At 36.0% G+C, this 14,076-nt stretch overlaps 1 protein-coding gene across 1 annotated transcript; it reads left to right on the top strand.

Moving 5' to 3' along the window:
- The first annotated feature begins 1,370 nt into the window (after positions 1 to 1,370).
- On the top strand, positions 1,371 to 9,385 carry Idh3g (Isocitrate dehydrogenase (NAD(+)) 3 non-catalytic subunit gamma). Its single transcript, XM_088233586.1, has 6 exons — positions 1,371 to 1,761; positions 3,489 to 3,755; positions 4,011 to 4,155; positions 5,329 to 5,471; positions 7,096 to 7,247; positions 8,668 to 9,385. The coding sequence occupies exons 1-6, from the start codon at positions 1,514 to 1,516 to the stop codon at positions 8,889 to 8,891; spliced, it is 1,179 nt and encodes a 392-aa protein (XP_088089712.1). The 5' UTR covers positions 1,371 to 1,513; the 3' UTR covers positions 8,892 to 9,385.
- The last annotated feature ends 4,691 nt before the right edge of the window (positions 9,386 to 14,076 follow it).

The raw sequence follows: 14,076 nt of genomic DNA, 5'->3' as shown, positions 1-14,076 counted from the left end.
TATCGGTGCGCCGGGCTCTCAGGCCTCCCGTTTACGCCGGGTGGGCCGATTGAGTGGAATCAGGGAGACGAAGTCGCCACCCCCCTGTGACGGGTCGGTTACAGTTGTCAAGAGGAAATTTAGACAAAGTAAGTAGTGTTTATTGTGAAATCAACATTGATTTTTTATTCAAATATATTTCTGAATTACAAATGCTTCAAAACTCTATTATGAGTAAAAAAAACTTTATTGATCTAGATCGATTTAATTATACGATCTCGTGAGGCACTTTCTTATAAACAAGTCGACGCCATGTTTGACGCTTTCAGCGTAGGTTGGTAGAGTGAAAATAAAAATTCGCAGAAATGATATCGTTTTTTTTTTGGTAGGTAAATTGAGACTCTGTCTCAAAGTTGGTGCATCGGTCTTAATTATTAAGTCTCAAATTGTCTCGGTCTAATCGATTAGTGGACAAACACGGTGTCTTATGCACCATTACATGTTTTAAAGGTCTTGCGATTTTATTGATATGATATTATTTTATGATTCTTGTTTTAAAGTTTAGCTGAAGGGAATAAATAAAACATTTAAGTTTATAAGTGTTTTTTTTTTAAGATGGTTCCTTAGAGTATATAATACTCTAAGGATGGTTCATTGTAATTTATGATAGAAATAAAAGACGAGTGATACTTTAATCAACAAATTTGGAATATCCAGTGACCGGTTTCATCGCTTTCGCGGCATCTTTGAGACTGGTATATTTATTACGAAACTCGGTGTACTTATACAAAACAAAGGTAGGTAAGGATAGAGAATTCAAAATTATATGAGCGTTAAATTAATTAAATTACTTTTGTTTTAAGGATCATTAACAAAGTATTTAGGATCAAATAATGAGTTGATATAATTATATTTTCATTTTTATTATTCCATCCCTCATGAGTTTGATTGCTGTCAATAATGATTTCTGAAAAACAAAGGATAAAAAAGTAATTAGTTAAATTATTACAATCGGTATAGTATATGTGTTAGCTGTTCATTAAATAATTCTACGTCAGGTTTATTTTAATGCATCATCATCATTCCTTTTCCACACCTGATTGTACATAGGGCACTGCATTGGTACATCAATCGCAGCGTATCTTGATCATTTTTGTTACATGAAGGTAAGATAATAAAATACCTGTCCAGGGATTATGAAATATTTTAGTGTGAAAACACCCTTTTAAATAAATATTTCATATCAACCATGTCAGGAATCGAACCCGAGACCTCTCGTTTGGTAGGCAAACAAGCTGACCATCACACCACGAGGCAGACTATTTTAATTATTAATGTATAATTTTTAATTTATAAAGAGAAGGGAGTATATTTTTAGCGAGTTATTTCTTTCAGTGCTGGCAACACAGGATCAGATGTCTGCCAATTTTCTGAATTTTCCACTTGTTCAATTTTAGACCTTATTCAATCGGTCGTGGTTTCCGTCGAACATCTAAATCATCTTTATTGTCTGTCGATATTTCGAGCGGTCGCGATGGCGCTAAGGATTCCCAGCATTTTGAAGTCCAAAATTGTGCCCGAACTGAGAGCGTTGACGAGCGCGTACTCCACAGCCGCCCCCGCCAGTAAACTGTCGGATTTCGACCAGCAGCACAAATGCCCGGTGATCCGGAAGCAGGAGGTGCTCCCGAAGGCGGAGTACGGGGGCCGGCACGCCGTGACCATGCTCCCGGGAGGCGGCATCGGCCCGGAGCTGATGGGCTACGTTAAAGAAATCTTCAGGTCAGTGTAGTGGTTACGTATTTTACCCACGGACTCTTCCAAGGATATTTAAATTTAAAATACGACGTAAAGATAAATATATTCAGTCGAAACAAGTGCAATGAAATAGAGTGTAGGCACCTTCCCCGACTAATAATACAATTGTACTTTAAAACCCATGAGTCCTAAATTTCATTATTACACAATCATTCATTTAGCATATTATTAATTATTTATTAATTTACACGCCCTACGGGCTTTAACATTAATTAGAAATACATTTAAGTGCAGCAGTGAAACATAAGTGTGTACATTTAATTAAAATTAAAGATAACATAAGAAAAACTAAAATATACAATAATAAGTAAAAATAAGGAAATGTTCCAACATAGGTATACGGGTATATAGAAAAATATTTAATGAATTTACTTTTAAAAATATACACACATACATCCACATGCATATGCATACATACACACACACATATACATGAATGCATATATATAAATATATATATACACAAATTTCAACGCTTATCAGTTCATGGTTTACCTCTTTGTTCTAATTCTCAGGGCACTCTCTTAATACCCATTCACAATTCCTCTTTCTTCTCTAACTCATATAGTGTCCATGCGGCTCCACTGTGGAATCATCTCCCATCCACCATCAAAGATGTTACTACATTATCTCTGTTTAAATCACGTCTGAAGAGACATCTCCTTTCTCTTCCTTAATCTCTCCTCCTTTCCCTTTTCCTCTTTGTTCCTTTTTCCCATTGAGTAATAGTTTCAGTAATAGAAAACATTATTGAGAAGGGAACCTTTACTTCACAAAAGTAAACAGATGAAAGAGTTGAGGAAACGTGGATGTTTAAACATGGGCAGAATGGTGAATGTTACACAGTGTGTAAAGTGGCCACTTAAACCAGCCAATGGCAGGTCATAAGCCTTGTAAATGCCTAGACTCCCATATTCCCTTCTCAATAATGTTTTCCCTCTCTGTTGAAATAAATTCAAACATTATATTATTGATTGAATCTATTATATAAATAAAGTTTAAAGCGGCTTTGAGGACTTGGATCAGCATGGAAAATACAGATATACACCTATTGTGAAAGAGTCGTACAACAGCATATTTTAAACTTTGATGTCTTAATTACATTGTTTATGTCATTTTCCTGTTATTTCTGTATGATTTTTAATGGCATTGTCATATTTGTGTTTGTATACCAAAAAAATCACCAAAAACAATAAAAAAGGAATGGCCCACGCTCAGACGTTTAAGTCTTTGTGGGCATTTTTTCCAAATTTAAGGCTATGTTTATTTTTAGAATATGTATTTTTTCTCTTTTTCTCTTCTAATGTTTAATAAATATAATGTATAAAATAAGTAATTTAATACATGCATAATATGTAACAGTAGGAAAAATAAACAAAAAAAATAAAAAATCACGAGTGATACTTTAATCCACAAATTTGGAATATCCAGTGACCGGTTTCATCGCTTTCGCGACATCTTCAAGACTGGTCAAAGTATCACTCGTTTTTTATTTATATAATAAATTACAATGAACTTCCATCAAGAATTTTCACTTACAAACTTAAAAATTGATTGAATCGGCATTAACTTTGTGGAATGACATAATTAAAATAAGTAATTAATAAAAAACATTGTTTTAAACGGTCCATGTCTAAAAACAAAGTTTTTTATTAATTATATATGTTTAAATATTGTTTATTTTGTTTCAGGGTCGCCGGGGCGCCGGTGGACTTCGAAACCGTGGACATCGACCCGGACGCCGAAGACAATCTGGACTTGGAGTATGCCATAACCACCATCAAGAGGAACGGGGTGGGCCTGAAGGGTAACATAGAGACCAACAGCCAGCTGGCGGGCGTGCTCTCCCGGAACGTCGCCCTGAGGAATGAACTGGACCTGTTCATCAACATTCTGCACTGCAAGTCCTACGAGGGGGTCCCCAGCCGGCAGAAAGACGTGGACATCGTCATCATAAGGTAAACAATATTAGTTGACCGCGTGTAATCGATTATAGGGAGCATTCGCCCCTGCTTTATAGGCCACGTTCCTTTGTTGTTCATTTGTCCATGGCAGGGACGATGTGAATGTACTGCAGGACGACGATCTCGTCCTTATGTGCAATACTGTTAGAGTCACATGAAACTCTGCCTATACTCGGTCGAAACAAAACGCCATAACAATCCTATGAAAAAAATTGACTGCGAGTGATCGTTGTGTCATTATTTTTGCAGACAGAATACGGAAGGAGAGTACGCCATGTTGGAACACGAGTCCGTGCACGGAGTCGTCGAGTCTATGAAGGTGGTGACAGCGGAGAACAGCGAAAGAGTGGCGAGATACGCTTTCGAATACGCCAAAAAAAATGGCCGCAAGAAGGTTTGTTTATTTAAAAAATACATTTTTGTTAATAGATGGCTTTAGCGGTAAGTAGTGTTTTTTTGTTGGCCTCGTGGTTTGGATAATTTATATAGCGCCATTTTCGTAAAAATCGCCTCAAGGGCGCTGTACAATAAATAAATATCCCAGCGCGTCTTGCAGCTACAGAGTGCATGGACGGTTGGGATTCTAGTTCCCCGTCTCCAATTATGATATATAGGAGCTAGATTACAGCACGTCTTGCAGCTACAGAGCGCATGGACAGTAAGAAATCTATTTAAATCATTTTAAAATTTTTATTTTATTTGACAACGAAGTTTAGAGTTTAAGTGATATTTTAAAAAACTAAATAAAAAGCAAATTTATAAAAATAGAACTTAGATAACAACAAGTCTCGCAGCTACTGAGCGCATGGACGGTTGAAATTCTAGACCCCATTTACAAAATATAATAAAAATAATATGCTAGCTAACATCACAAAAAGTCTTGCAGCTACAAAACGCAATGGTCATCACATTTGCCTACCATGCAAGAGGTCTCGGGTTCGATTCTCGACAGGGTTAATATGAAATATTTATTTAATAGGGTGTTTTCACACTAAAATACTTCATAGTCCCTGGACTGGTACCTGAAGCGTAAGACTGAACATCTTACCTTCATGTAACAAAAATGATCAAGATACGCTGCAATTGGTGTACCAATGCAGTGCCCTGTGCACCATTAGGTGCGGAAAGGGAATGATGATGATAAGAAGTATAAAAATTGGAAAATTGTTTACAGGCGTTGCCTAGTAGGTGAACTGGTTCAGCCGGATGAATCTCACCCGCATGATAAAGGTTTCAGCTCTTTTACTTCACAAAAGTCAACAGATGGAAGAATTGATGAAATGTGGATGTTTACGTGAGCAGAATGGTGAATGTACCACAGTGTGTAAAGTGGCCATTTGGACATACTCAAGTCTAGGCGTTTTTGTGGATGTGGATTTTTAAACCTATGCAAAATGGTGAATTTTATACAGTGTGTGTATTTTATAAAGGGAGCTCGGGTTAGACCGAGCTGTGGCATTTCTTCTTTCAGCTTCAGCATCGCCCTTTCCGATGTCTGCTGTCGTTTAGCCCGGATAAATGCATCCACGCAACGCGATCACAGCTTCATTCCTGCTTCTCATTCCAGGTGACCACAATCCACAAGGCCAACATCATGAAGCTGTCGGACGGCCTGTTTCTCGAGACGTCGCGTCGCGTCGCCAAGGAGTATCCGGAAATCGCACACAACGACATGATCATCGACAACTGCTGCATGCAGCTGGTCTCAAAGTGAGGCCCCATTTGTACTACTATGCTTGATCCTCGTATTGCACGCAAATTGCGTAATTAACACGGCCTCGAACTCCGATACAAAAATGACAACAGACGCTCACCTTATACTGGGCCTCCACCTTAGAGAGGTTAGACATCTGTCAGTAGTATTCTGTTCATACATAAACCCTGTTTTGCATTGTGTTGAATATGTCATATTTTTTGTAAGGTTTAGTTTCCTGCTTTAATTATTTTATTGGTTCTTTTACAATTTATTTATTACCGTTTTTTTTACATTAATGGTAATGTGGATGTATGTATGTAATGGTAAATTGATCAATGTAAATTGATTGAATAAAAAAATAATTCATTTGATGTTGTTCATGAAAAAAGTATAAATGTCTTAGTTTTTGGTGAATAATGAGGAATTCCAGCGCAACCCGGAATTAAATTTTAAAAATGTTTTCGCGTACACGTGAATTTTTAAAAATTTTGGAGTAGGAGGAAATATCTCAAAAATGCATGCAAAAATAAATAAAAAATGTATTCATTTTAAAATCGTAAATAATGACGTCACTCCTTATATCCACATGTAATATTTACGGTTTCCACTTTAAAGCCCCCGCACCTTGTAAGGAACGTTTTGACCATAGAAAAAAAGAGCATAATTTGTATAATTTGACATTTCAACCAGAGATTATGTCAACTTTCTAGGTTTTTCTTAATCGAAACGTTCGTAAAAACAACCATAACATAGAAATGAGCAAATTACGATCAACTAAATGAAGTAATCAAAGCAATATTCCATAGATTCAGTCAGTTTTGTTATTGGCTGGAGAAATACAACTTACCGCGGTCAGTGAAAGTAAGAACGCCAACCGCTTCATGACGTCACTACTGAAAAGTGACACACTGATTACAGTCATTTGGCGCGGTATTTGATAAATGTAACTTTAAAAAATCATATCTTTGTAAATAACGCACAAAAAAAAAATGTATATTTTTGCTTAGTTAAATAGTACGCGAATAGAAAAAAATAATTAAAAAACGGTGGAATTCCTCATTGTCTTAAACACACTATAATAGGCTTGTTATTGCGTTTTTATATAAATTTTCGGAAATAGAGTTTCGTGATTGCATGAAAAAACTGATAAAATTGATTTGATCAGTGATCAGTAATTTCCCATCACTAATGATATTACTTTGACAGCTGTCATTCTAATCAAGCTATATTGTATATACATACCTAAGTACCCTTAACCTTAAAAACACAAAAATAAAAATTTGAATTTGCATAAAATGCGTACAACAAATTTTATTTATATGGTATCACTTTTTTTATTCAATAATTTTCATATTTTTTAATTTACCTCGATTTTATTCTTTATTCGCGCGGCGGCGCGCGGCTCGTTTTTTGACGGATCGAATGAGTCATGAAAAAATTTCGGTTTTACTGTACAATATTCTGTATGAATATGTCCAAGTACTTGTAATCTTCTCAAACCGAACGGTTTGCGTATGTGGGAATAAATTGCCTTGTTAAATAAATAAATGAAATGGGTCGTTCCTGGCTATGTCACCGAAAGCCGTGTCTCTGCGAGAGTTTGAAACCATCTAATCGATCACTTCCTCCGTTCCTCAGGCCCCACCAGTTCGATGTGATGATAATGACCAACCTGTACGGCACGATCGTGTCCAACGTGGTCTGCGGGCTGGTCGGGGGTGCAGGGCTCCTCTCCGGCCGCAACTACGGGGACCACTACGCCGTGTTCGAGCCGGGCACCAGGAACACGGGTAAGCCTGCCGTCACATCCCGCTTCCATGCCTCGCGCAGAACTGTATTACACGAGGACGCGTCGTCTATTTAATTTATGTACGAGGTATTATCATCATCGGTGGCGCTACAGCCCGTCGTGGGCCCTGGCCTCCAGAATTTGTCTCCATTCTTCCCTGCACCCCGCGGCTCTTCTCCAGTTCGTCAGGCCATTTGCTCTAATGTCCCTTTCCACATTATTCAGCCATCTTAATTTTGGTCTGCCTCTGTTTCGTCTGCCTTCCGGAGTGGTATAAAGAATCATTTTTGGGGTGCGGCTATCATTCATTCTGTGCACACGGCCCGACCATTGTAATCTTCTTATTTTGATGAATTGTGCAATGTTGGGTTCGCCATACAGAGCCTCTAATTCATGAATTAACCGTCTTCTCCACACTCCGTTTCGGTTGACAGCACCAAATATCTTCCTTAATATTTTTCTTTCAAATACCAATACCATATTTTCATCTCTTTTGGTCATAACCCAGCATTCGGCACCACATGCGATGACCGGTCTGAGGAGAGTTTTGTAAATAATGGTCTTAGTTTTTCTAGTGAGCAATTTGAATCCCAGGTGTTTAAACAAGCCATAATAACATCTGTTGGCTGCCGATAGCCGTGCTCTAATCTCATTGTTATCATTAGTCATTTCAGTACCTAAATATTTAAATGTATTTATTTCAATAGTATTTCGATATATTTAATTTTAAAAAAATTATTTATATTTTTCTCTTAAAAACAATAATTAATAATAAAAATAATGTGACCTCACTGGGGTTACCCGTGCCGAGGACAATATACAACTATACTTTTTTGAAATATTTTTACATTTGAGAATAAACAAAGAGGACTAACTCAATAAACAGAGATAATTAACAAAATGTGCAGACAGTTTGGCAAAGTGGCCACTTAAACCAGCCAATGACAGGTCATAAGCCCTGTAAATGCCTAGACTTCGATATTCCCTTCTCGAAAATGTTTTCCCTCTCTGTTGAAATAAATTTAAATATGAACAACTCCCTAGGGAGGAAATCCAGCCAGTCTGCATGCATTTGGACATACTCAAACATTGCTGGATTTCTGTTATATTGACTTATTGCAGAAAATATCTCGACTTGTAGTGTAGATAAGATTTAGTGCATTTTTGCATATTGTAGAGTATTTTTTCAACAGTATAGCCTCATCATTAAGTCCAAACAGCAAAATTTTGGCTAAGTGCTTTTTTGCAGAATACCCGCGATATAAACACTCTTCTGTTAAAATGCAATGTTCTGTAAAAATTTTGAGTCGATCCACCGATTACTTTCCGAGATTTGCGGCCACAAACATACGGAACCAAAATTTTTATGTACAAAGATTATTGTTTATAATGTGAAATAAAATGAATGAACTCTGTTTTAGGAACCGCAATCGCCGGCAAGAACGTGGCTAACCCGATCGCGATGGTCAACGCCTCCATCGACATGCTGGAGCACCTGGGGCACCACTACCACGCGGGCCTCATCGCGCGCGCCGTGCATCGCACCGTCTGCCAGGACCGCATCCACACCCCCGACCTCGGCGGCACGCACTCCTCCTCCGACGTGGTGCACAGCATCATCTCCAACCTGCAGATGGCCAAGTAGGCCTCGCCCGGCCCCCCCGACCTGTCCTCGCAACGCGTATCCTAACTCGACACACAGGTGGCCGAATACACCCCGCCGGATGGCCGAGTGGCCCCGCCTGATCTAGCTTGCAGGGGGCAAAATAGACCCTTTTCTACCCTAACTTACGGGTAGTAAAAAAGGCCCATTCTACTGTTATTTGATAATAATGTTATTTTAATTTAGTTCTTAAAATTTAGCTTGATTAAAATGACAGCTGTCAAACTCATATCAATATTAACATATTACAACAGAGATGAAGCACATTTAAGAGAAGGTAATATAGAAGTCTAGGCATCTACAGGGCTTATGATCTGTCAATGGCTGTTTTAAGTGGGTTTAAGTCCATGAAGAAGTATAGAAATTGAAAAAATAACATTTTCAGGCGTTGCCTAGTATGCAGGTGAAATAATTCATTTAGATGAATCTCACCTGCATAAGTAAAGGTTTCAGCTCTCTAACTTCACAAACATCAACAGATGAAAGAATTGAAGGAATATAGATGTTCAAATATAGGCAGAATGGTGAATGTTACACAGTGTGTAATGTGGCCACTTAAACCAGCCAATGACAGGTCATAAGCCCTGTAGATGCCTAGACTTCTATATTACCTTCTCTTAAATATTCTTCATCTCTGTTGTAATATGTTAGTGTAAACAGCTCCCCGGGGAGTCGAATCCAGTCCTTGTCTACAAAAATTTGGACACACTCAAAATATTGTTGGTTCATATCAATAGTGATTGCTGATCATTTACCGATCAAATTGATTTTATCCGTTTTTTCATGCAAACATGAAACTCTGTTTCCGAAAATTGATATAAAAACGCAAAAACAAGCCTATTATAGTGTGCTTAAGACAATTATTCACCAAAAAATAAGACATTTATATTTTTTTCATGAACAACATCAAATTAATTATTTTTTTATTCTATCAATTTACATTGATCAATTTGTCCCATCTCTAACGTTTTTGCGAAATGATGTAACCTCGTAAGAACGTCGTTAATAATTAGGTTTATTTTAGTTTTAAAGCTGATTTTATATATTTGTGTTGATTTATATGTCAAGCATTGTATTAAAAAAATAAATTAACATACCAAATACAAAGGATTTTTCGTGTGTCAATATAAATCACTCCTTAGACGTTACTACAAAGTTATGTCGTCACCTTTTCTTACAACTGTCATTCTAATCAAGCTACATTTTAAGGACTATAATAAACAGTATTTCTCTTTGAGTGTGGCCCTATAATTGCCAGCACAAGCGCTCCGATTGGTCGTCCCACGGTATTAATAATGAATCTTTTAGTGTCTCTCGATATTTTACTCTGTAGGGCGCGTCTATGTGCATTGATAGGTCGATGGCTTACTGTTAATAATTTTTTAGCGATTTCTTTTAAATTGTAGTTTAAAAACCATTGTGATAATATTTATTTATTTATTATAATATTAAACCAAAAAATTGTACACAAAATTTATTTATACCTTTCACACCCGAGCAAAGAATTATAATAGCCTAGAAACCGCGTACGCACATCAAACTTAGTTTTGCGTTTTGGCCATTAGTTACTCCATAGACGTCGCTTAGTACGCAACTGCCGATTTAAATTCAACTACGCCGTGCTGTGTCGTTTTTAAGTGCCAAAATACTGCTGGGGTCAAAAGGGAATAGGGTGGGATCACATTTCATGTGTAAATAGCAAATTCACAAATAATATTATTTTAGAATTCGATTATTTCACCGTCTGTCAGATTGTTAAATAAAACAAGGCGGACATTTTGTTAGCATTTCCACAGTAGTCGAATTTTTTACCCAGCCTTCAATTAATACGCCTTAGTATAATATTAAACTATAAAGTAATAAGAGAACGGACGCAGCAAACTCCGGTGACAACTGTCATCAAGCGGATGCGGTACGGTTGGCATGGCCATGTGCTGCGGATGCCTCCTGAGAGCCTCAACGTGCTTGCCTACTTTACGAGGCATCAGGTTCTCGACGTCCTGATCGTCCACTGCTGACTTCGTCGGCAGTTCGTGTCGGAACTACGGGACGCGAACCTGGCTCGGGAGGATGCACAGGAGCTGGCAACCGACATAGATGCATGGAAGATCTTTGTGGACACCATATGCTCCAACTAGGGAGCGGGCATGGAATAATAATTAAAAAATAAAAATGATATTAAACTGTATTTATTTAATATTTTTAATTGAATCGGCATTCACTTCGTAACACTTCATTATAAATTATTATGAAAATAAAATTTTGTTATTAGTGTTCCACAATTTTATTATTTTACAAGAACACAACTATAGTTTCGGGAGAGCACTGCTCCCATCGACAGGTGATATAAAACTGTCTGAACAATATTCTGTGTTAACTATATTAGTTTTATATCACCCGTTGATGGGAGGAGTGCTCTCCCGAAACTATAGTAGTGTTCTTGTAAAATAATAAAATTGTGTAAGACTAATAACAAAGTTTTATTTTCATAATAATTTGTATTTATTTAACTTAATTACCAAGTGATTATTTAATGATTTTTTTTACGTTTGTCTAGTAAAACTACCTGTTTTTTTTTATCATCCAGTCAGTAAATATTTTTTTTGTTATGATAATATGTTGTTTGCGGTTTGGCAACATTACGCGGCCACTTCACGCATGCGCTTAGGGGGGGCATTTGCCTATATTTCGACACAGTGCGATGTACGCAAACTTGATTCTACGCACGATCTGGCATATTAGAATTCCATGCACTCGAGTAATACATTACGACATTTATTCTCAACGAGCACTGGCTCTCTGAAGTTCATGAAACATGTGTACATATTCAATACATGTCTGCAAATATTTGGACATACTGAAAACAATTTCAATGTATTGGTTGTTAGTTTTGTTAATTATTGTGTATTGATGTTATGTTTATTTATTAAATTACAAATTAAACCAATTTATTGTTACAAATGTCTTTTATTTGTGGAAGCAAAATTACAAAGCACGCTGAATACTGTCCAGCAGTGGCGAGTGGTGATTTTTTGAATAGGTAACATACAAAAAATTATCATTAATTTGTACCTGCGTATAAGTACATAATGTTATATATATATGTTTGGATAATTTATATAGCGCCATTTTTGTGAAAATCACCTCAAGGGCGCTGTACAATAAATAAATGTCCCAGCACGTCTTGCAGCTGCAGAGCGCATGGACGTTGGGATTCTAGTTCCTCGTCTCCAATTATAATATGTAGCAATTATAAATATATAGGAGCTAGATAACAGCACGTATTGCAGCTACAGAGCGCATGGACAGTAAGAAATCTAGCCCCTATTTACATTTTTTTTATTTAACAGTGAAGTTTAAAGTTTAAGTGATATTCTAAAAACAAAATAAAAAGCAAATTATAACAATAGAAGTAATTTATTATATAAATAAAACACGAGTGATACTTTAATCCACAAATTTGGAATATCCAGAGACCGGTTTCATCGCTTTCGCGACATCTTCGAGACTGGTATCTTTATTAAAAAGTTAAATGTATTTATACAGAACAGAGGTAAGGATACATATTAAATAAAGTTATTTTTATCTTAGGGATCATTATCAACAAATTTTCTATGAGTTAACTAATGAATTGATATAATGCTATTTTAATGAGTTTAAGTATTTTATTTTATTTTTGGTGTCTCATTCTTCGTGAGTGTGGTTTTGTAAATAATGATTCCTGAAAAACAAAGGGTAAAAAGTAATTAGTAAAATTATATTACAATGGGTAAAGTAATGGAGAATGCACATGTGTTATCTGTTCATTAAGTAATTCTTCGTCGAGTTTATTTTTTAATCTATTAATAAGAAAGAAACAAAAGCGTCTCGTAAACAATAAATTAACCCAAAGTTTGACACCAAACAACAACAATAATAATAAAGACCGAAAGCGGTGGGCAAAACTTTCGTATATTGGAAAAACTAGTGATAAAATTGGACAAATAATAAATAAAAATAAATGCACTGCAGCCTTTTACAATAATAATTCCTTAGTTAATTTGTTGGTAAATACTAGAGATAAAAAAGATAAGTTTTCCAACTCAGGAACTTACCTTCTTAATTGTAACGACTGTAAAAATACATGCTACGTAGGCCAAACGGGTAGAGCCTTTAAAACACGCATAAAAGAGCACATACAATCATGGTCTAATAATAAAGATAATTCAAATTTTGCCAATCATTTAATAGAAAACAAACATTCCTTAGAATTAAAAAATAATGTAAAAATAATTCATTTTGCACCCAAAGGCCATAAACTTGACAAATTAGAAATTCTCGAAATTAATAGATTAAAAAATAAACCCGACGTAGAATTACTTAATGAACAGATAACACACGTGCCGTGCATTCTCCATTACTTTACCCATTGTAATATAATTTTACTAATTACTTTTTACCCTTTGTTTTTCAGAAATCATTATTTACAAAACCACACTCACGAAGGATGAGACACCAAAAATAAAATAAAATACTTAAACTCGTTAAAATAGCATTATATCAATTCATTAGTTAACCCATAGAAAATTTGTTGATAATGATCCTTAAGATAAAAATAACTTTATTTAATTTACTTACATATAACTTTGAATTATGTATCCTTACCTCTGTTCTGTATAAATACATTTAACTTTTTAATAAAGATACCAGTCTCGAAGATGTCGCGAAAGCGATGAAACCGGTCACTGGATATTCCAAATTTGTGGATTAAAGTATCACTCGTGTTTTATTTATATAATAAATTACAATGAACTTCCATCAAGAATTTTCACTTACAAACTTAAATGTAATAAATAGAAGTTAGATTACAACAAGTGTTTTGGACTATAAACTGACATACAACGAGCATATAGATAATACAGTAAATAAATCACTGAAATTACTTGGCTTCATTAACAGAATATCCTCTGATTTTACTAATGTCCGTACAATCAAAACTCTTTATTGCTCAACTGTTCGCCCTCTTCTTGAATATGCCTCAGTGGTCTGATCTCCATTCTATGTCAATCGCATAAATCACATTGAATCAGTCTAACATCGCCTGCTTCGAAAAATAGCGTGGATGCTTGGACTAGAGAGAGATAATTATTCTTATGCTGAAATAGAGTCTATAGCGCCTAATTCTTCA

This window comes from Micrasema longulum, unplaced genomic scaffold, assembly GCF_059751315.1.
Source record: "Micrasema longulum isolate JH-2025_06_02 unplaced genomic scaffold, ASM5975131v1 h1tg001127l, whole genome shotgun sequence".
Classification (NCBI taxonomy): Eukaryota; Metazoa; Arthropoda; class Insecta; order Trichoptera; family Brachycentridae; genus Micrasema; species Micrasema longulum.
The sequence above is the reverse complement of the archived record's forward strand: the minus strand, read 5'-3'. Positions and strand labels throughout refer to the sequence as shown.